This window comes from Arachis ipaensis, chromosome B4, assembly GCF_059453495.1.
Source record: "Arachis ipaensis isolate K30076 ecotype BB chromosome B4, ASM5945349v1, whole genome shotgun sequence".
Classification (NCBI taxonomy): Eukaryota; Viridiplantae; Streptophyta; class Magnoliopsida; order Fabales; family Fabaceae; genus Arachis; species Arachis ipaensis.
In genome coordinates, this window is record NC_142439.1 from 146,776,211 (window position 1) to 146,798,996 (window position 22,786).

At 33.7% G+C, this 22,786-nt stretch overlaps 7 protein-coding genes across 11 annotated transcripts; 6 read left to right on the top strand and 1 right to left on the bottom strand.

Annotated features, from left to right (window-relative positions):
- The first annotated feature begins 372 nt into the window (after positions 1 to 372).
- On the top strand, positions 373 to 2,823 carry LOC107637435 (TMV resistance protein N-like). The gene is made up of 2 exons (XM_016340849.1): positions 373 to 851; positions 1,989 to 2,823. The coding sequence occupies exons 1-2, from the start codon at positions 373 to 375 to the stop codon at positions 2,821 to 2,823; spliced, it is 1,314 nt and encodes a 437-aa protein (XP_016196335.1).
- A 430-nt stretch (positions 2,824 to 3,253) lies between these two features.
- LOC148569582 (small ribosomal subunit protein eS21y) lies at positions 3,254 to 4,860 on the bottom strand. The gene is made up of 4 exons (XM_088483535.1): positions 4,759 to 4,860; positions 4,330 to 4,389; positions 4,075 to 4,207; positions 3,254 to 3,475 (listed from the first exon to the last, which is right to left on the bottom strand). The coding sequence occupies exons 2-4, from the start codon at positions 4,377 to 4,379 to the stop codon at positions 3,413 to 3,415; spliced, it is 246 nt and encodes an 81-aa protein (XP_088339661.1). The 5' UTR covers positions 4,380 to 4,389; positions 4,759 to 4,860; the 3' UTR covers positions 3,254 to 3,412.
- A 1,832-nt stretch (positions 4,861 to 6,692) lies between these two features.
- Positions 6,693 to 7,169, top strand: LOC107637436 (toll/interleukin-1 receptor-like protein). The gene has a single exon (XM_016340851.1). It carries the CDS (start codon positions 6,693 to 6,695, stop codon positions 7,167 to 7,169), a length of 477 nt encoding a protein of 158 aa, XP_016196337.1.
- A 712-nt stretch (positions 7,170 to 7,881) lies between these two features.
- Positions 7,882 to 10,539, top strand: LOC107637439 (putative disease resistance RPP13-like protein 3). Its single transcript, XM_088485126.1, has 4 exons — positions 7,882 to 8,242; positions 8,357 to 8,799; positions 8,837 to 10,444; positions 10,507 to 10,539. Exons 1-4 carry the CDS (start codon positions 7,882 to 7,884, stop codon positions 10,537 to 10,539), a joined length of 2,445 nt encoding a protein of 814 aa, XP_088341252.1.
- A 1,330-nt stretch (positions 10,540 to 11,869) lies between these two features.
- Positions 11,870 to 16,142, top strand: LOC107635613 (disease resistance protein RPP13-like). 2 transcript variants are annotated; one of them, XM_088483161.1, is made up of 3 exons: positions 11,870 to 12,561; positions 13,318 to 15,906; positions 16,071 to 16,142. In XM_088483161.1, exons 1-3 carry the CDS (start codon positions 12,068 to 12,070, stop codon positions 16,072 to 16,074), a joined length of 3,087 nt encoding a protein of 1,028 aa, XP_088339287.1. In that variant the 5' UTR covers positions 11,870 to 12,067; the 3' UTR covers positions 16,075 to 16,142. The 2 variants fall into 2 exon arrangements, with proteins under 2 accessions (XP_088339287.1, XP_016194617.1); XM_016339131.3 differs by having other exon boundaries at positions 11,886 to 12,561; positions 13,318 to 16,142.
- A 465-nt stretch (positions 16,143 to 16,607) lies between these two features.
- On the top strand, positions 16,608 to 20,979 carry LOC107635612 (disease resistance protein RPP13). 3 transcript variants are annotated; one of them, XM_016339129.3, is made up of 3 exons: positions 16,608 to 16,706; positions 16,859 to 17,384; positions 17,998 to 20,979. In XM_016339129.3, the coding sequence occupies exons 2-3, from the start codon at positions 16,891 to 16,893 to the stop codon at positions 20,633 to 20,635; spliced, it is 3,132 nt and encodes a 1,043-aa protein (XP_016194615.2). In that variant the 5' UTR covers positions 16,608 to 16,706; positions 16,859 to 16,890; the 3' UTR covers positions 20,636 to 20,979. The 3 variants fall into 3 exon arrangements, with proteins under 3 accessions (XP_016194615.2, XP_016194616.2, XP_088339969.1); XM_016339130.3 differs by having other exon boundaries at positions 16,644 to 16,770; XM_088483843.1 differs by lacking the exon at positions 16,608 to 16,706 and having other exon boundaries at positions 16,778 to 17,384.
- A 396-nt stretch (positions 20,980 to 21,375) lies between these two features.
- On the top strand, positions 21,376 to 22,012 carry LOC107637440 (TMV resistance protein N-like). 2 transcript variants are annotated; one of them, XM_088485876.1, is made up of 2 exons: positions 21,376 to 21,473; positions 21,570 to 22,012. In XM_088485876.1, exons 1-2 carry the CDS (start codon positions 21,421 to 21,423, stop codon positions 21,919 to 21,921), a joined length of 405 nt encoding a protein of 134 aa, XP_088342002.1. In that variant the 5' UTR covers positions 21,376 to 21,420; the 3' UTR covers positions 21,922 to 22,012. The 2 variants fall into 2 exon arrangements, with proteins under 2 accessions (XP_088342002.1, XP_088342001.1); XM_088485875.1 differs by having other exon boundaries at positions 21,382 to 21,473; positions 21,555 to 22,012.
- Positions 22,013 to 22,786: the final 774 nt, after the last annotated feature.

The window sequence follows — 22,786 nt, forward strand, 5'->3', positions numbered from 1 at the left end:
TGTATGTAAAAACTTATTACATCATGTATAAAATATTTGGATGCTCGTAAATATTATTAATTTTTAATAACATATTTTTTTCTAAAAAATGTAAAAGTGAAAATTCAGTGCCAAAGAACTGTAGTTCAAATAACATAGTTTTTTCAAAACTTTAAGTTCGACTCTGATTTCTAATTTTAAAAAAAAAAAATTCAGTCTTTTTTAAGTACACACAAGAATCCGTCCGATTTTCGTCACTTTCCAGGAAACTTGGCAGCATATGCTTAATTTATGCTATACACTGGATTTTAATTCAACTTTACCTGCTTCATTTCTTCATTCTTGATATCAACACTGCTTCATTCCGATTCCGAGTTATATATATACCACGCCATGGCCAATGATGGAGCGGCCGGGTCATCATCCTCGTCGACGCCGTGGAGGTGGGCATCGTCATCCTTGTCAGAAGAAGGAATGTATGATGTTTTTCTGAACTTTAGAGGCGAAGACACAAGGTTTGCATTCACAGATTATCTCCACTATGCACTCTCCGAAATCGGAAAGCTCAAAGTATTCAGGGATGATCCGGGTCTGGAACTAGGTGACGAAATTAAATATACTCTGATGGAAGCCATTAAAAGATCCAGGATTCAAATTGTTGTGATGAGTGAAAACTATGTATCTTCCGGATGGTGCCTCCTGGAACTAGAGCAGATGCTCAAGTACTCCGATGATGGAAACAAACGGTCCATAATCCCAGTATTTTATCGCGTGAAGCCTGCAGAAGTGAATCGTCAGAGTAGCGACAAATCCAAGGAAGCCATGAAGAAACACCAAGAGAGATACGGCAAACACAAGGCGGAGGCCTGGAAGTTTGCTCTATCTACAGTTTGCGGCCTATGAGTTAGTTACCTAAAAATATTCAGTTATTCCATGCAAATTTATACGTTAAAAATGCTCAAAGCCGTTAAATGATTTAAATGATTTGACTAAATTTCATCTAATAGCTTTCAATTATCAATCTCACATAAAGTTGACCCCACCTGAATTTGTCTCTGTATCTTATACAAAATTTACCATGCTCACCTTGCTTGCCTCTAATTTTTTCCTTTTGTTGGTGGTCATTTCTCTCTTATTGTACTAATCAAATCAGCACTATTGGTTCTTCAACTTTGTCTCCAAATTTTATCCTTTACCTTCATTTCTCTTTTATTGTACTAATCGAATCAGCACTATTGGTTCTTCAACTTTTTCTCAAATGGTTGCAGCGGCTCAAATTAAAGTAGCTTCAGATAACTATTTGCTTGCACATCTTGGTTATCATAGCTGCAACACTTTTTTTAAAATCAAATCAGCATTTTAATTTTGTTTTTGGCTCTATTATTTGACGTTCGTCATATGCTTATTTGATGAAAGGTTTTTGTGCCAATAAGAAGTGAACTACTTTTTTTTTTTAAATTGCTTTGCCCGAATTGATAAAGCTTCAGCAGCAGCAGCAAGCTTTGTTCAATATTACTCCAAAGTGCTGGGTTTAGTTGATAAGACTTGTTTGCATTGATAGTCCATATATACTAGCCTCAATGAATTTTGTCCAACTATCAACCTTAATATGGGCATGTAACAATAAAACATCCAGTAAATTAGCCTTTGGACTTTTAACCCAACCAAATATATCAATAATAATTATTGTTTCTAAACTCAACTCTTATTTTTAATGCGTATTTTGTAATTTAATATGCATTTTATACTAATGATTGATTTAGATTATTAATTTTGGTGTATATCTAATATAGTTAAATTTTTATATATTTTTTATTTTTTGTTAAAAATAATTGGTATACGGTAAGATAAAATTAAAAGTTTATCTTTTATATAGTAAAAGATAGAAAAAAAAATTATGTACAAAAGATGATGTACATATCAACTCTCTATTGTTTGTTTGTTTCTTTATGTTAAGCGTTAGGGTAACTCTATTGTTTTATTAGCTTGTGTACATTTATGATTTGTAGGTATGAAACTCAGGTCATTGGTGAGATTGCTGAACAAGTCTTTGCAAAACATCGAAAGATCAAGCAACTATTGGATAAATTTGATTCTGAATTTGAAGCGGTCGAACCACTTTTGAACCTTGAATCTTGTGATACTGTTCGTATGGTGGGAATTTATGAAGATCCTAAAATAGGCAAAAGTTACATAACAACATTTGCATTTGAGCTATACTATAAGATCAAATACAAGTTCAGAGCGGCAAGTTTTCTTGTTGATGTTAGTAAACAGTTAAGGAAAAACACCGCTAATGGCTTGGAAAATCTCCACAAGGAGCTTCTTTCTGATATGGGTGTGGAAACCATGCAGGAGTTGCAACATAAGAGAGTGCTTCTGGTTCTGGAAGGGGTTAACAGTGACAAGCATTTGGAGTTTCTAGTGGGAATGGGAATAGGTGATTGGTTTGGTCTTGGTAGTAGGATCATCATAACAACAGAAAACAAAGATCTCTTTCAGAATTATCCTGTGATGGATGGTGTTGAGCTTAAGATACATTGCTTTCGCGAAGGTGAATTCAGTGGCAGTAATAGGAATGTGAAGGAAAGGAATGTTGTGAAAGATTTCATCGATTTAATTAATCAACTGAGAGAAGAAAATTCAATGAGGAACAATGTTGTTTCAATTGTCAGTGAGATATTCACTTCCCGTGCATTGGCAACTGTTTCCAAAGATTATAGAGAAAAAGATGTTTTCTCAAGCCTTCATCGTTCTTTGATGCCATCCACAGCTATACCTGAAAATGAAGAGGCTTTACAGGGGAATGTGAGAAGGGCACTTCTAGTATGGCCACACATATAGGTCTGATGGCTCACCCACTGGCATATATTTGACTCCAACTATTGGATCAAATCATATGTTACACTTTTAACGTTCAAATTTTTGGGATGGGCTGAATTAGGAGTTATAAAGCATGAAACATGCTAGTTACCCACTTGCATAACTTGTTACTTGATTTTTATTTGGTAAATCAATTGATTATTTTGCAATTTAAATTGTAATGACGAATGTTTTTTCTGTAACACCAAAAACTTGGCAATTCGATTAATTTACATCCCTCTTAAGATTCAAATATCAAGGATTGATAGACGAAGAGAACAACCGAAACTAGCACAACCATTTTCAACGACTAAGGTTTTGAATTAATGTTATGAAATATAAACATTCATCATAGATTGACAATAATGCAACAGTTCTAAAGAAACAGAAATTTATGCATGACAGTAGATAATAATAATAATTCAAATGCACTGATGAAAATAATAAAAAAACAACACCTTTGTTTAGGGCACCACAGAAAAATTAGAAGTTCTACAATATAAAGATAGTAATACTCAAAACATCTCTAGCAAGAACTTGGTCCATAAAAAAATACTATCATTGAACATCTCTACTGCTGCTTCTCGGCTTTCTTCTTCTGCCACAAGCGGTCTAGTGCACTGTCGGCATCACCCTGCAACCAACATACAATAGCATTAAGTATGAAACAAAATTGCTAAATGCAAAGAATGAATGATATATAAGACCAAAGGATATCCAGTTAAAAAGTTTAATTTGATAGTAATTCTTGAAAGATCATGCAATGGCAGTAGACAATGTCTATTTAATACAAGATACAATGTAATTCAGCATTAATTTCAATAACCCAATAAATTCACCATACTTAACCCACCTAAATCCACAAACATATAAAGGAGACACACAAGTAGTCAATAAGATTCAGTGATTAGGAAACATTAGTACAGGATAATCCAACCCATGTCATAGTTAAATCATGTTACTATTATCTTTGGCTTAACAATAGAAGAAATACATATTCAATTCAAAATGCTCCCAACTCCCACAATAGAAAACCAACAAATACTCAGTAGACGGGTTCCCATGATCTACATGCCATTAAATGTCAACCAAGGAAATTACACCAAAAACACACAATTAAACGAATTAAGACACAAGATTCAAAATAAATAAAACCTAAATCAACTAAAAAAATCGAAGTTTTCATATGAATATATACAACACAAATACATAATCATAATAAGAAGAAAAAACCTGAGCGCGAATGAAGCCGCAGAGGGCAAATGTGGAGAAGGTGTTATTGTAGAGACCACTCTCATCCAAGTGACCAATGTTGATCTGAACTGACGCATGGTCCTTTGCAGTTATCAACCTGTTTGTTGCAGAGCTACACCATAACACAATAACAGAAATCAGTATAAAGGTTCAAATTTTCAAATACATATTATATTTTCTTAAAGAAAAATCAGTGAGCGAAAGAAGAAAGGTTAGGAAGAAAGGTGTGTTTACCACTTCCTAGGAATGTAGAGCTCAGTGATCTGTCCCTCCTCGTTCTGCATCTTTCTTTCTCTGTTGGCAAAATAAAACACTCTTTCTTAGAGATCAACACAAAAAAAACCTAAATTCAAATTGCAACAAGAGAGTATCAACACTAAGTTATACTTTTCAGAAAATTAAGAGAATAACATCAATAATTTGGTAAATGTATGTGTGGATTGACATTACAAAAACAAACTGAAAAAACATCAATAAAAATTAAAACACAAACACAAACACAAACATAAATAAAAAGAATAAGACCAATAATAACATCGATCAGTTACATAATCACAGAAGCATATACAAATCTACTAAGAAGAGAGTGCCAAGCAGATAATAATTTACAGCATAACAGTGACAAAGACAGATATAACAAGCAGAAAATAGAAGAGAACTCACAGGACAGAGAAGCGTGCGTCGCCGAAGATCACGGTTTGGAGGGAGGAGGAGGAAGGCGCAGAGGCAGATAAGAAAGTCTCTAGGGTTCTCTGTCTCGGCAATGGGTTGGGCACGTTATGCGTCTCATATATATACTCTCTAGGGTTTTCTGTATGGGCAATGGGTTGGCCCGTTTGTCAGTTGGGCCTGGGCTACTCATGCTTCTAATAATTTTATATTTGTATATTTTTTTTAATTATCAAAAAAAATATTTTATTTATCAATTATTTTTTAGTATAATAATATGAAAATATTTTTTATTAATTTATCATATTAAAAAATTACATAAAAATAATTTTTTTATAAAAAGATATAACTTATAGATTTTTAAAATTTTTTATTTTTTAATATTTTTATTGTTATTATTAAAATTTATCAAATATATTAAAAATAAAAAACTCTTTTAATAAAAAACAATTTAATTATGTAATAACATATAAATAATCTCTTATATTTACAAATAGTGAATTCGTAAGGTTATTTTTTTTTTGTTGTCTTTTGTGATTTTTAATCAAGAGACAATTGATTTTTATTTATATATTTATATATTTTGTTGTTAATTCTTTGGTATTACTAAAAGAGTTTAATTTAAATGCATTCATTTAAAATATTTTAAAGAATCTATTATAATTTTAAAATTTATATAGTTATTTTACTTTTTTTTATAATTTATTGACAAAAGTGATCGCCTATTTAATCGTATATTAATATTTAAGGATAAAAAAAAGAGAAAATTATTCTAAAGGAGCACTAAGGAGATTTAACTATTAAAAGAGATTTATTTTTATCAAAATTATTAAAAAATAATAATTAATAAAATATTTAAAAAAAGGATCAAATTTTTTATTAAAAACATATATTCTTAAATTATTTATTTATTTATTTATTTTTAAAGACATATTTTTACAATAATTGAATCATTTTTCTATTTTTTTCTTCTTCTTTTTAACAATATCTTTATACATCAAATCAGTTTTTGAGTCCTACTTTATTTTTTATTTAAATTTTATTATAAATAATTTTGTCATTTTACTTTATATTTTTATTTTACGTTTTCAAACTCAACACAGTAATAAGTAACATAAGAACTAAGAGAAGAAGAAATTAAAGATAATATTTTATTATTTTTATTATTTTTTTGGGAATTATGAAAAGAGAATTATGGTGTTATATAACTCGAAGGCTGTACAATATTCTCAATTAAGCCCTCAACTCTGTCTCATTTTCAACCAACAACCTTGAAAAATTTTGTAATAATTTTTTATTGAGAGCATATTAATTGTCTGTAAACAATAATATTTTTTTAAGATCTAATAATTTTATGTTAAAATTTGTTAAGAATCTATTCCTCTATTTTACATATTAAAAATTTTATTAAGAACTATGAAAAAATTATTATGTCTCATTGAAGTCATTTTTGAGAATTTTTAAGATAATAAAAGTTATTAGAGTTAAAATTTAAAATTTACCGGACAACAATTTTAAAATTTCAAAAAATAATGTATGTATGAAGAATTAGCTATCGCCTAACAAGTAATTATACCTTCATCACTTATTCATTCCAAGTCAAAAAATTGAACCTTTGATATAATTATTTGAGGACTCTCCAAGTCAATCCATGCACAAAGAAAGAATGTAAGTGCAATAGTCACAAGTCATAACCATTAATAATATTGTGTGCTTTTAATTATACATAATGTAAGTGCAAATTGCAATTAAACTATAACATTTAGAATGAGCAACTACAAAGAAAGTTGCTCCGATCCCGTTTATTATTTGGTCGTAATGACTTGATCACCTAATCTCCATTTTTATACACATTACTCTTTGTTTTAACTACTCTTGTGATTAATATTCCAATTACGATTAAGCATAGCATTAAGACTATTGTTACCATGGCAGATTCATCAGATCACGATTCAACACCATTGTCATATTTCAAGTATGATGTTTTTCTGAGCTTTAGAGGTTACACAAGATTCGGATTCACAGACACGCTCTATCATGCTTTGATCAACAACAGAATCGATACCTTCAGAGATAGCGAGGAGCTGAGAATAGGCGAGGAACTGGAAGGTGCTCTTGTTGAAGCAATTGAAAGATCAAGGATGTCAATTCTTATACTGTGTGATGAGTATCCAACTTCCAAGTGGTGCCTTGATGAACTCGTCAAGATCATGGAGTGTTCTGGCAACGGAACAAAGCGACCGGTGTTACCGGTCTATTTCCGTGTGGCAAAATCAGATGTGCAGTTTCAGAAAAATAAGTATGAAACAGCCATGGTTGCTCATCAAGAAAAAGGAAGAAACAACCACAAGTTGGAAGCATGGAAGTCAGCTTTGTCTCAAGTAGGCAAGATTTATGGTCAATGATGTGATAAAAAAACGTGAGTACTCACTAGTTACTTACTTTACTCTACTCTGTACAGATATTAAAGGATAGGTTATTGATCTTTCATCTCTTGAGGATAAATAAATTTGGAAAAGTATAGGTAACATTTTTTATTTTTTAAAAAGCCAAACATTAAAGTCTCTCTAAAAAACCTATTTTGTTCTTATATATTTTAGATGTAAGAATTTAAATATCTTACATTTTAAAAAGTAATAAACGTTTTTTGTATTTTTAATTAGTGAAAAACTCATGTGTATTCAAATTAAAAAGTTAGGCAGTGATTCAGCATTTTCTCAAAAAAATAAGGTAAAAATTTTTATGTTTTAACGCATTCACCCGTTTAGTAAATAAGAACATCATATATATTAAAACATTTTACTTATATTATTCATATTAATTCCCTTGTTAGCAATACCTTTTTTTTATTATGTCCTGATCCTTGTATGTTCCATTTTAAGATCAATTCAATCATTTTGCTACCATTAATTTGTCTCTTAACACCGTTTATATATTTGTATAAAGGAATAAAAATTAAGTGAAAATTCAGATGCAGTCAACTTCATTGATAATTAAAAACTGTTAGATAAAAATTTAGTGAAATTAATTAAATTATTTAACCGCTCTTAGCTATCAACTTTACGAGTAAAATTCACTGCATTTGAGCTTTTATCTAAAAATTAATATACAAAGGAAATGTGTATGTATGTTGTTTGTAGACCAAGCGGCTTGGCTATTGACAAGATTGTTGAAGAGGTCAAAAAAAGACTTCCTCCCTTGCCTCTGTATATTGGGCGTCCACTTGGATTTGATTCTGAACTTGAAGCGGCCAAATCACTTCTAGAGATCGATTCTAATGCCACATGTTTCATGTTGGGGATTCATGGAGATGGTGATGAAATAAGCATATTTGTTGCTGAGTTGTATAACAAGATTAGGCCTCATTTTGTAGATGCAAGCGTTCTTTCAAATGTCAGTGAGAAAACTAATAAAAGCGGTGGTGGCCTAGAAGATCTACAAATGACACTTCTTTCTGAGATGGGAGAGGAGGTAAAGTGTAAGATTGGAAGCACATTCAAAGGATCCTCTTAAATAAAACGAAGACTAGGCCAAAAAAGAGTCCTTCTGGTCTTGGATGATGTTGATAGTACACATCAACTGAATTCGCTAGCAGGAGGAATTGATTGGTTTGGTCCTGGTAGTAGGATCATTATAACAACAAGATATGAAGATGTGCTAGATGATCATGCTTTAAACAATGGTGTTGAGGTTAGGAAATATTGCATCACCAAAGGCAGTGGTTCTACTGTGAAGGAAGAAAATGTAGTGGGATTGGAGAAAGATTTTGAGATTGTGATTAATCAACTCAAGGAAGAAGATTCTCCTGGGAATGTTGTTTCCATTGTTGGCATGGGTGGGTTAGGCAAGACTACCCTTGCTCGAAAGATCTACAATAGCGATGAGGTCAAGAAGCTATTCCCTTGCCGTGCATGGGCAACTGTTTCCAAGGATTACAGAGAAAAAGAAGTTTATAAAAGCCTTCTCAACTGTCTGAAACCGTCCAGTTCCAAATTTAAGCTTGAAGATTCTAGTAAAGAGGAGCTGAAGGAGGAGGTGATGCAATGTTTGAAAGGGAAAAAGTATTTGGTAGTCTTGGATGATGTCTGGGACACAAGCTTGGTGTACTATAAAGGATTGTTTCACAAATAACAACAGTGGTGGCATGATACTATTAACTACACGTAATGATCAAGTGGCCTACTTTTCAAGGTCAAAGGATCTTCATCACAAGCTTTCCTTTATGAATGAAGAAGAAAGCTGGAAACTGTTCAGTCTTGAGGTGTTCTGCGGAGAAAAGTGTCCTCTGGAACTAGAACCTATTGGAAGATCAATTGCTAAAAGTTGTAAGGGTTTACCATTGGCTATCAAAACCATAGCCGGGTTTGTCTTGAAGAGGGAAAGATCAGAAGATGCATGGAAAGAAATTATGAATTTACTCCCTTATTGGTGTGTTACTGAGGACAAGGAAAGTAGTGAGGCGATGAAAGGGATTTTGAAGTTTAGCTATGATGATTTGCCCAACAAATTGAAGCCCTGCTTCTTGTATCTTGGAATCTTTCCTGCAGATGATGAGATTCGAGTGAGAGACTTAATCCACCTGTGGATGGCAGAAGGGTTCATAGAGCAAATTCAAACTGGAAGATCAGAAGAAGCACCACCAGAACCTGAAGATATTGGTGAGCAATACTTGAAGGAGCTAGTGGATCGTAACTTGGTACAAGTAGCAAAGAGAAGGAGTGATGGCAAAGGCGTGAAAACATGTCACATCCATGATCTCATCCGGCAACTCTGCATTTCAGAGAGCAATAATAGAAACAACAGTGCTTGTAGATTTTTCTTTCCCAACAACATAGGATCCTATGCATGTTCAGTAACATGTAATCAATCATGCACTCGCTCGCTGCTCATTTATGGAGATGCAAGAGGGTGGTCACATCATATTCCAAAAAACTGCCGAGTTAATGTGCTATATCTTGCAAAATGGTGGGTAATCGCTACAGCAACAGAGAAAGAGTACTTGAAAACATTGAAACATATCAGGTACTTGAGAATGGACTATTTTTATGGATATAATAAGTTTCCGAGCGTAGAAACTTTACATATATCTGAATATTTTCTTAAGGAGTTTAGTATTGGGGGGTGGAAGCAACTGAGACATCTTCATTGTGAACTTTGCATGAATTTATTAGTAGATGAAAAACAAGGAGTAAAAGATAAAATGCAGAATGTCCAAACCCTATGTTATGTGTATGCCGATTCACATCTAGAGTCCTTACTCGACAATGGCTACTTTCCCAACTTGAGAACACTTGGTTTAGTGATCATTGAAGACCCATATTCATTTTCGGAGCCTGTAGAGGAAAACTTAAGGAGCCTGCATCGCCTAAACAATCTACGTAAGCTGAAACTTAAGTCTAATCTAGGGTTTCAACGAGTTGCATTAGATGAAATTACATTTCCCTCAAATCTAATCAAGATTACATTGTCAGGCTTTCAGATTTTGGATTCCATAGACATGAAAATCTTGGGACGAATTCCCAGACTTGAAGTTTTAAAATTAGAAGATGTAAATTGTATGGAAATCCTTGATTGTGGTAGTGATAGGAGCTTTCCGCGGCTTCAAGTGTTTATAATGATACATGTGATTGTAGAACGTCTTACCTTAGAAGATAGTGCAATGCCTTGCCTTCGACGTTCGGTCTTCCATAAGTATTTACAATGTCATAGACATGTATGCTATTTAACCTGGACTATTTGTAGAATGTGTGCAAAGACTCTAATACCATGTCATGATACCACTCATCCCAAAAGCTTCAGCTGATGAGAAAAGGTAATACTAATGATTATATCTCTAATACTTCCTAAACCTCCATTATTGTATGAATATTCCATTAGCTCCTCATATTTTTCCTTTAATCAATCCTCTTCATGCAAGTTCTTTTTTATGCTTCTGCCAATGTGAATTGGCATAGGATTGGATCAATTAATTAATGGAGGATCTATTTCCTTATTGTTTTTATATCTAATCGTTAATAAACATGATAGATGAATAATAAAATAATAATTTATAAAATAAAAGATAAATTTTATAATTAAATAATATATAAAAAATTAATTTATAATTAAAATTAAATAAAAATTATTTAATAATTATTAAAAAATAAAAAAAATTTATTATGGAATCATTTAATGGTCCAAACATTAGCGTTATGAAATCCTTTGCCATGTGAATCATTCCTAACATGTATGATCATGTAATTGCATTGTATTGTAATTTCGTATTTTGATCATGTATGTAATATTGCATTGTTTTTCTTTTGAATGATACTTTTTAGCATTTATTTTGGTATTTTAATTCCTCGAGCACATTTGTATTATGATTCTTTGTTTCATTGAATATGTATGTTCTGGTGAGTGTTCGAATGACATGTAATTCCTTAGCTTTTATTGTTATAAAAACTCATTCATGGCTAAGATTCATAATCACCACTCCATCATATGTCTGTTTTGATATATATCAGTTTATCTTGACCCGAAAAACATATTGTTTTGTACTAGGACGATGATATAGCACACCTCAGAATATCACTATTTAAAATAAGTCATCATAATAATTTATGCCGGCAGAATCTGGCATAACTAATTTAGATATATTGTTTAAATTTTCAACAATTTTTTAGCATAAAAATATAAGTATTTATTTTGTCTTAAAATAATTTTATTTAGAAATGTAATTATCTTATATTAAAATTTGTTAAAAATTTATTTATTTACCATATATGTTAAAAAAGTGACTAAGAACTTTGAAAAGATTAATCTGTACGTAAATAAATTTTGAAAATCTTAAAAATAATAAAAATATATTAAAGACTAAAGAATTTAATTTAAAATTAGTTGAAAACAAATTTGAACGATACTCCAAAAAATAATGTAAGGAATTAGCTATTGCCAAACACCTCATTACTTTATCACTTATTCCAAGTTTAAAAAGAAAAAAAAAACATTTAATATAATTATTAGAGGACTCTCCAAGTCAATCCACCAGAGGTAATAAGCAGCTTCTCCATAGCAAATAAAGAACGCATAAATAAAGCAAGCAATGCTTATAATAAGTCATAGTATGTTTTTTTATACATAATGTAAGTGCAAATTGCAATTAAAATATTTAGAATTGCAACTACAAAGAAACTCGCTCCGAGTTTATTTGGTTAATCACTTCATTGATCACCTAATCTCCGTTTCTATATACATTGCTCTTTCTTTTGTTGACTCGTGATTATTATTCCAATTACGATTAAGCCTAGCATTATCGCAAATTACCATGGCAGGTTCATCATCAGATCATGATGAAACACCGTTGTCATATTTCAAGTATGATGTTTTTCTGAGCTTCAGAGGCCACACAAGACGCGAATTCACAGACGCACTCTATCATGCTTTGGTCAACAAAAGAATCGAGACTTTCAGAGATAGCGAGAAGCTCAGAATAGGTGAGGAACTTGAAGGTGCTCTTGTTGAAGCAATTGAAAGATCAAGGATGTCAATTCTTATACTGTGTGACGAGTATCCAACTTCCAAGTGGTGCCTTGATGAACTCGTCAAGATCATGGAGTGTTCCGGCAACGGAACAAGGCGACCTGTGTTACCGGTCTATTTCCGCGTGGCAAAATCAGATGTGCAGTTTCAGAAAAATAAGTATGAAACAGCCATGGCTGATCATGAAGAAAAAGGAAGAAACAACCACAAGCTGGAAGCATGGAAGTCAGCGTTGTCTGAAGTAGGCAAGATTTATGGTCAACGCTGTGATCACAAAACGTGAGTAGTTATTTACTTTGTACACAAAGCTTTTTAAATGTTTATACATGCTTTTGAGTTCTGATTTTCAATTGTATATGATCATCACTGTTTGATATACCTGTAATTACCTAAAATTATACGAGTTTGTTTAATTTCTTTTAAAAATAACATAGATATATTTATCAATAGATTAAAACTAAATGTTATATCTTTATTTTTAAACGTTTAGTTAAAAGTATTTCTTAGAGAATTACTTATTTTGATGTTCAAGGGACTAAATTTTGGTTTAACCCAATTTTACTGAGTTTACTGAGATCTGAGTTAATAATGAGTTAAGAAGGGAATAAAAAAGAACTTTTGTTTTTCAATGCATTAATAATCTATTTAATATTAAAACATTCTACTTCCATAAGTGCTTATTTAAGTTATCCGTTAGTGAGACAACATTTTTTTATTATGTTTTGATCTTTGTTAATTCCAATGTAAAATCAATTCAATTATTTTGCTTTCATTCTCTTATTTAATAGTAGTATATATATTTGTATAAAAAAAGAGAAATTAAAATAAAAAGAAAAGGAAAAGTCTAGGGGCCATCAGTTTGGTTGAATTTTGGCCAGCATGTAACCAACAGAGAAAGGTGAGTCATTGGATGAAATCTCACACTAATCACACACCATTAGATCATCATTGATGGCTATTTGATGGCTACCAATCACAAAAGTTGCTGGCCCCTAGCATTGCTCAAAAGAAAATGTGTTTGTATGTTTGTTGCAGAGCATGGGGAGAGGCTATTGACAACATTGTTGAAGAGGTCACAACAAGGCTTCCTCCTCCGCCTCTGTATATCGACCGTCCACTTGGATGTGATTCTGAACTTGAGGAGGCAAAATCAATTCTAGAGATTGGTTCTCATGCTACCTGTTTCATGCTGGGAATTCATGGAGATGGTGACGAAATAAGCAAATTTGTTGCAGAGCTGTATAACAAGATTAGGCCTCACTTTGTAACTGCAAGTTTTCTTTCCAATATCAGTGAGAAAACAAATGAAAGTGGTGGTGGCCTAGAACATCTACAAGAAACTCTTCTTTCTGAGATGGGAGAGGAGGTCAGGACTAAGATTGGAAGCACATTCAAAGGATCCTCTGAAATAAAACGAAGACTAGGCCAAAAAAGAGTTCTTCTGGTTTTGGATGATGTTGATAGTATACAACAACTGGATTCACTAGCTAGAAGAACTGATTGGTTTGGTCCTGGTAGTAGGATCATTATAACAACAAGATATGAAGATGTGCTAGATGATCATATTTTGAACAATGGTGTTGAGGTTAAGAAATATTGCATCACTGAAGGAAGTAGTTCTACTGTGAAGGAAGAAAATGTAGTGGGATTGGAGAAAGATTTTGAAATTGTGATTAATCAACTCAAGGAAGAAGGTTCTCCTGGGAATGTTGTTTCCATTGTTGGCATGGGTGGGTTAGGCAAGACCACCCTTGCTCGAAAGATCTACAATAGCGATGAGGTGAAGATGTTATTCCCTTGCCGTGCATGGGCAACTGTGTCGAAGGATTACAGTGGAAAGGAAGTTTTTAAGAGCCTTCTCAAGTGTCTGAAGCCATCTGCATCTAAATTTGAAGATTCAAGTAGTGAAGAGGAGCTAAAGCAGAAGGTAAAGAAATGTCTGAAAGGAAAAAAGTACTTGGTAGTCCTTGATGATGTTTGGGACAGTAAAGCATGGCGCACTATAAAGAATTGTTTCCCAGAAAACAACAATGGTGGCATGATACTAGTAACTACTCGGAATGATCAGATGGCCTATGTTTCAGAGTCAAAGGAACCTCATCACAAGCTTTCCTTTATGGATAAAGAAAGAAGTTGGGAACTGTTTCACAAGGAGGTTTTCTGCAGAAGAAATTGTCCTCCTGAGCTAGAATCTATTGGCAGATCAATTGTTGAAACTTGCAAGGGTTTACCATTGGCTATCAAAACAACAGCTGGGCTTGTTGCAAAGAGGGAGAGGTCAGAGGATGCATGGGAAGAAATCATGAATTTACTCCCTTATTGGAGTGTTGCTGATGAGGATAGTAGTGAGGAGATGATGGAGCTTTTGAAGTTTAGCTATGATGATTTGCCCAACAAAATGAAGCCATGCTTTCTATATCTTGGGGTGTTTCCTGAAGATGAAGAGATTTGGGTGAGAGACTTAATTCGTCTATGGATAGCAGAAGGGTTCATAGAGCCAATCCAAACTGGAAGATCAAAATCACCACCACAACTTGAAGATATCGGTGAGCAATACTTGAAGGAGCTAGTGGATCGTAACTTGGTACAAGTGGCAAAGAGAAGGAGTGATGGCAAAGGCGTGAAAATATGTCAGATCCATGATCTCTTCCGGGAATTGTGCATATCAGAGAGCAACAAACCTGATAACAACAATAACAATGCTCGTAGACTGTCCTTTCCTGGGGATACAGGATCCTATTCATGTTTACTAACATGTAATCAATCATGCACTTGTTCCTTGTTCGTTTATGGAGATGATACACAAGAGTGGCCACATCATATTCCAGAAGATTGCAGAGTTAATGTGATATATTTTGCAGATGGGTTCACAGATCTAAATGAGTATTTCAAGGAGTTGAAAAGTCTTAAGTTCTTGAAAATGTTCTACTTTGAATCATATGAGTTATGTAAGCTTCAGAGTTTAAAAACGTGTCATGTGATGATGATCATTGAGAAAGACCTAAGTATTGGGAGGTTAAAGCAACTGAGACATCTTCGTTGTGAAAATGGCTTGAATTTATCAGTAGATGAAGAAGTAGTAAAAGATAAAATGCAGAATCTCCAAACACTATGTTATGTGTCTGCCGATTCGCAACTAGGGAGCTTACTCGACAATGGTTGCTTTCCCAACCTGAGAAAACTGGGTGTAAGTATAAATAAAGACCAAGGTTCACCTGAAGAAAACTTAAGGAGCCTGCACTGCCTAAACAACCTACGTAAGCTGGTACTTATGTTTGAAGAATGTTGGGTTCCATTAGATAGAATTGCATTTCCTTCAAATATTACCAAAATTTCCTTGTCAAGCTTTAAGGATTTGAAATCTAAAGATATGAATACCTTGGGACAAATTCCCAGCCTTCAGATTTTAAAACTGAGATTTGGAAGCTGTGAGGAAGAAACTCTTAATTGTGGTGCTGCTGGGAGCTTTCTGCGGCTTCAAGTGTTTATCATGGACGGTGTGAATATCACATGTCTTACATCAGAAGAAGGTGTGATGCCTCGTCTTCGCCGTGCCGTCTTCTATAACTGCCCTGACTTGAAGGAGGTTACTAAACAAATGCGTTCATTGGGTAGTAACTTGGAGTTTATAGAATATGATGTTAATCATGGTTTATCTCTTGGGTAGTAACTTGTAGTTTGCAGAGTATGATGATGATGTTTGATCTCTGAGGCATTAACTATCAATGTCTTCGTGCTATTTAATTTCCTTTTCATGCAAGTTAGTTCTTTTCTATACCGTTGCTAAGGTGAATCGTTCTAACTTGTGGTCCTGTAATGTAGTGTGAACCTGTAATATTACACGGTTTTTCTTTCTTCTCTTATAATCAGAAAATAACATTTCGATTTGTCAAATATATATTAATATTTTTAATTATTTAAAATTTTATAATTATTTTTATATATAATTTTGATGTAAAACATAAATAAAAAATATATAATTAATAGATAAATAATATATAAAATTAATTTTTTTAATATATATAAATTATAATTTATTAATATAAAATTATGAAACAAATAGGTCTTTGACCTTTTGTCCGGACATTTTTGTCTCTGACTATTGAAAAATACTTTTAAGTTTCTGACCTTCACAAAATTTAGACGAATCAGCTCTTGACAGAAGCATTTGGACGGATCATTTCTGACAGAGGTATTTGAACGGAGGGACTGATCCGTTCAAATTTTGAGAAGATCTGAAATTTAAAAATATTTTTCAATAATCACTACAAAAATGTCTGCAGAACAAATAGGTCTCCTTTTCTCATATTTTTATTATTTGGACTAGCTGTGACAACTCGGCTCACTTCTAACCCTCCTCTCAGCCTGGTATCTTTAAGATAGAAGACTTGTATAGATAGACTCTCCAAGTCAATCGACACCTGGTAAGCAGCTGCTCCGTATAGCAAATAAATAATGCATAAAGAAGCGATCTGAAATTGAAGTATTGTATGTTTAATTTTCAATTAATTATACTAAAAGAAACCTGCTCCGAGTTTATATTTGGTTGTAACTACTCTTGTGATTATTATTCCAGTTACGATTAAGCGTAGCGTTAAAGACTGTTACATGGCAGCTTCACCATCAGATCACGATTCAACAGCATTGTCATATTTCAAGTATGATGTTTTTCTGAGCTTCAGAGGCCACACAAGATGCGAATTCACAGACGCACTCTATCATGCTTTGGTCAACAAAAGAATCGAGACTTTCAGAGATAGCGAGAAGCTCAGAATAGGCCAGGAACTGGAAGGTGCTCTTGTTGAAGCAATTGAAAGATCAAGGATGTCAATTCTTATACTGTGTGACGAGTATCCAACTTCCAAGTGGTGCCTTGATGAACTCGTCAAGATCATGGAGTGTTCCGGCAACGGAACAAAGCGACCGGTGTTACCGGTCTATTTCCGTGTGGCAAAATCAGATGTGCAGTTTCAGAAAAATAAGTATGAAACAGCCATGGCTGCTCATGAAGAAAAAGGAAGAAACAACCACAAGTTGGAAGCATGGAGGTCAGCGTTGTCTGAAGTAGGCAAGATTTATGGTCAACGCTGTGATCAGAAAACGTGAGTGGTTACTTACTTTTTTGTAGACAATGCTTTCTAAATGTTTATACTTTATACATGCTTCTGAATTCTGATTGTCAATTGTATATGATCATCACAGTTTGATATAGCGGTAATTACCTAAATTTATACCAGTTTGTTTCTTTTAAAAATAATATAAAAAAACATTTATAAAATAGATTAAGTCTAGATGTTATATCTTTATTTTTAAAAGTTTAGTTAAAAGAATTTCCTAGAGAATTACTTACTTTGATATCCAAGAGACAAAATTTTGATTAAACCCAATTTTACTGAGTTTACTCAGATATGACTTAACAATGAGTTAATAAGACAATAAAGAAAGAAAACTTATGATTTTCAATGCATTAATAATCTATTTAATATACAAAAAACTTTATGTTTTCTATTAAAACATTCCACTTCCATAAGTGCTTATTAAGTGCTGTGTTATTGGGACAGTGTTTTTTTATTATGTTTTGATCTTTGTTAGTTCCTTTGTAAAAGCATCTCAATTATTTTGCTATGATTCTCTTCCTTAATAGTAGTATATATATTTGTATAAAAGAGGAGAAAATTAAACTAAAAAGAAAATGTTTATGTATGTTCGTTGCAGAGCATGGGGTGAGGCTATTGACAACATTGTTGAAGAGGTCACAAAAAGACTTCCTCCTTTGCCTCTGTATATCGACCGTCCACTTGGATGTGATTCTGAACTTGAGGAGGCAAAATCACTTCTAGAGATTGGTTCTCATGTTACCTGTTTCATGCTGGGAATTCATGGAGATGGTGATGAAATAAGCAAATTTGTTGCGGAGCTGTATAACAAGATTAGGCCTCACTTTGTAACTGCAAGTTTTCTTTCCAATATCAGTGAGAAGACAAATGAAAGTGGTGGTGGCCTAGAACATCTACAAGAGACTCTTCTTTCTGAGATGGGAGAGGAGGTCAGGACTAAGATTGGAAGCACATTCAAAGGATCCTCTGAAATAAAACAAAGACTAGGCCGAAAAAGAGTTCTTCTGGTTTTGGATGATGTTGATAGTATACAACAACTGGATTCACTAGCTAGAAGAACTGATTGGTTTGGTCCTGGTAGTAGGATCATTATAACAACAAGATATGAAGATGTGCTAGATGATCATATTTTGAACAATGGTGTTGAGGTTAAGAAATATTGCATCGCTGAAGGAAGTAGTTCTACTGTGAAGGAAGAAAATGTAGTGGGATTGGAGAAAGATTTTGAAATTGTGATTAATCAACTCAAGGAAGAAGATTCTCCTGGGAATGTTGTTTCCATTGTTGGCATGGGTGGGTTAGGAAAGACTACCCTTGCTCGAAAGATCTACAATAGCGATGAGGTGAAGATGTTATTCCCTTGCCGTGCATGGGCAACTGTTTCCAAGGATTACAGTGGAAAGGAAGTTTTTAAAAGCCTTCTCAAGTGTCTGAAGCCGTCTGCATCTAAATTTGAAGATTCAAGCAGTGAAGAGGAGCTAAAGCAGAAGGTGAAGAAATGTCTGAAAGGAAAAAAGTACTTGGTAGTCCTTGATGATGTTTGGGACAGTAAAGCATGGCGCACTATAAAGAATTGTTTCCCAGAAAACAACAATGGTGGCATGATACTAGTAACTACTCGTAATGATCAGGTGGCTTATGTTTCAGAGTCAAAGAAACCTCATCACAAGCTTTCCTTTATGGATAAAGAAAGAAGTTGGGAACTGTTTCACAAGGAGGTTTTCTGCAGAAGAAATTGTCCTCCTGAGCTAGAATCTATTGGCAGATCAATTGTTGAAACTTGCAAGGGTTTACCATTGGCTATCAAAACCACAGCTGGGCTTGTTGCAAAGAGGGAGAGGTCAGAGGATGCATGGGAAGAAATCATGAATTTACTGCCTTATTGGAGTGTTGCTGATGAGGATAGTAGTGAGGAGATGATGGAGCTTTTGAAGTTTAGCTATGATGATTTGCCCAACAAAATGAAGCCATGCTTTCTATATCTTGGGGTGTTTCCTGAAGATGAAGAGATTTGGGTGAGAGACTTAATCCGTCTATGGATAGCAGAAGGGTTCATAGAGCCAATCCAAACTGGAAGATCAAAATCACCACCACAACTTGAAGATATCGGTGAGCAATACTTGAAGGAGCTAGTGGATCGTAACTTGGTACAAGTGGCGAACAGGAGGAGTGATGGCAAAGGCGTGAAAACATGTCAGATCCATGATCTCTTCCGGGAATTGTGCATATCAGAGAGCAACAAACCGGATAACAACATTAAAAGTGCTGGTAGACTGTCCTTTCCTGGGGATATAGGATCCTATTCATGTTTAGTAACATGTAATCAATCATGCACTTGTTCCTTGTTCGTTTATGATGGTACACGAGAGTGGCCACATTATATTCCAGAAGATTGCCGAGTTAATGTGATATATTTTGCATATGGGTACACATATCTAAATGAGTATTTGAAGGAGTTGGAAAGTCTCAAGTTCTTGAAAATGTTCCTCTGTGAATCATACGAGTTATGTAAGCTTCAGAGTTTAAAAACGTGTCATGTGATGATCTTTAAGAAAGACCTAAGTATTGGGAGGTTAAAGCAACTGAGACATCTTCGTTGTGGAACTGAGTTGAATTTATCAGTAGATGAAGAAGTAGTAAAAGATAAAATGCAGAATCTCCAAACACTATGTTATGTGTCTGCCGATTCACAACTAGGGAGCTTACTCGACAATGGTTGCTTTCCCAACCTGAGAAAACTGGGTGTAAGTATAAATAAAGACCAAGGTTCAGCTGACGAAAACTTAAGGAGCCTGTACTGCCTAAACAACCTACGTAAGCTGGTACTTATATTTGGAGATGGTTGTGTTACATTAGATAGAATTGCATTTCCTTCAAATATTACCAAAATTTCCTTGTCAAGCTTTAAAGATTTGAAATCTAAAGATATGAATACCTTGGGACAAATTCCCAGCCTTCAGATTTTAAAACTGATATATGGAAGCTGTGAGGAAGAAACTCTTAATTGTGGTGCTGCTGGGAGCTTTCTGCGGCTTCAATTGTTTATCATGGACAGTGTGGATATCACATGTCTTACATCAGAAGAAGGTGTGATGCCTCGCCTTCGCCGTGCAGTCTTCTATAACTGCCCTGACTTAAAGGAGGTTACTAAACAAATGCGTTCATTGGGTAGTAACTTGGAGTTTATAGAATATGATGTTAATCATCGTTTATCTCTTGGGGGTAGTAACTTGTAGTTTGCAGAGTATGATGATGATGTTTGATCTCTGAGGCATTGACTGTCAATGTCTTGGTGCTATTTAATTACCTTTTGATGCAAGTTAGTTCTTTTCTATATGGTTGCTAAGATGAATCATTCTAACTTGTGGTCCTGTAATGTAGTGTGATTGTGTGAACCTGTAATATTACACGGTTTTTCTTTCTTCTCCTTTTTTTCCTCTGTATTTTGTTATTTTAATTCCTTGAGCACATTTGTATTATACTTCTCTGTCACATTGAACATGCTCTGTTGAGAGTGTGAGTGACATGTAATCTGCCTTTGTACTATAAACATGCACAAAATTACCAACAAGAACAGCAATTGGAGATGATAAGTTTCTAACATTCCTTACTCTAGGCATGATATGAAGTAAACAATATAGTATTCACTTTCACTATATCTGTCTATACTATATACCAATTCTAACTTCAAACTCTTTCCAATTGTAGCAAATTGAAGGGATGAGAAGTAGTTAAAAAGAAGAGATGGCAAGAAGTTGATTATTTATTGTATGTTAAGACTAACTGAATAGAGTTTGTACTAGAAAACCAACTTGTCATAAACAATTATGTCCACGTTCATCTCACACTAATATTAATTTTAATATCAACTTGTTAGAAGTAAGGATTAAAATATCAGTAGTTTTTGCATGAAATATGTTTGTTGGAGCTGAAAGAATATAAGATTAATTAATCAAGTTTCTCATATCATTTGTAGAGTACTCTTGGTTATTGCAACTAAAAACTTGCAAAGATTGTTAGCATGGGAGGTTCATCATCGTCAGATAAAGGTGCAGCAGTATCATCACATTTCAGGTATGATGTTTTTCTGAGCTTTAGAGGCTACACAAGACTCAGATTCACAGACACACTCTATCATGCTTTGATCAACAAAAGAATCGACACCTTCAGAGATAGCGAGGAGCTACGAATAGGGGAGGAGCTCGAAGGTTCTCTTCTTGAAGCCATTGAAAGATCAAGGATGTCAATTCTGATACTTTGTGATAAGTATCCAACTTCGCGGTGGTGCCTTGATGAACTGGTCAAGATCATGGAGTGTTCGGAAAATGGAAGAAAGCGACTGGTGTTACCAATCTATTTCAATGTGGCAAAATCAGATGTGCAGTACCAGCTCAATGAATATGCAAAAGCCATGGCTGCTCATGAAGAAAAAGGCAGATACAATCACAAGTTAGAAGCATGGAGGTCAGCTTTGTCTGAAGTAGGCAAGATTTATGGTCAACGCTGTGATCACAATACGTGAGTATAGACCTATACATTACTCTGATAGTCAATTTTATATTATCACCCATTTGATATATAAAGTAGCAGTATAGACCTATACATTATGTTCATCTGGATATTTCTTTTTATTATGTTTTGGTCTTTGTTAGTTCTATTGTAACTTTGTAAGATACGATTCTTTTGTTTGATAGTAGTTTATATATTTGTTTAAAAGAAAAGAAATTAAAATAGAAAGAAATACATATTTAATTTCCACAGCCACATAACCAATTTCCTCTACTCATAAATTGAAGACCAAATTGCACATAGAGTACAGCAAAATCAGAATATTCTAATTTACTCTCTCTCTAATTACCAAGAGCTACTTACTGGTCAGTAAGAAGTGCAAGCTTTTCAGGTTCATAATAATTAGTATCACAATTCATAATATCATCTCTTCCTACAGAAATTAGCATATGTGTAATAAATTAAAAAGATAAGTATAATTCTTCACTTAATAAAACAAAATAAAATTCATGCAAATATAGAAGTAAAAAAAAAAATGTTACAAGACCACATGCAACTGCAATGTCAGACAACTGAACGTGGACTCCATGGCCTACCATTCATTAATAATTTTTGTTTTTTTCTATATTTGGGAAGAAACCAAATAGCCAAATATTCACACTGCAAAAATTATTCCAAAAGGAGGTAGCTAGATGGCTAGTAATTTATGAAATAATATAACCAAACAAAAGTGACATTGAATTTTTAAGACTAATTCTGCATACTAGTAGGTGAAGTATTAAATTACCATGACAAAATCTCAGGATACAAACCACTAAGAGAAAAGGTTTTATTTATAGACTCCAATATGTTTTAATAATTCTGAAGCCAGAAATTTC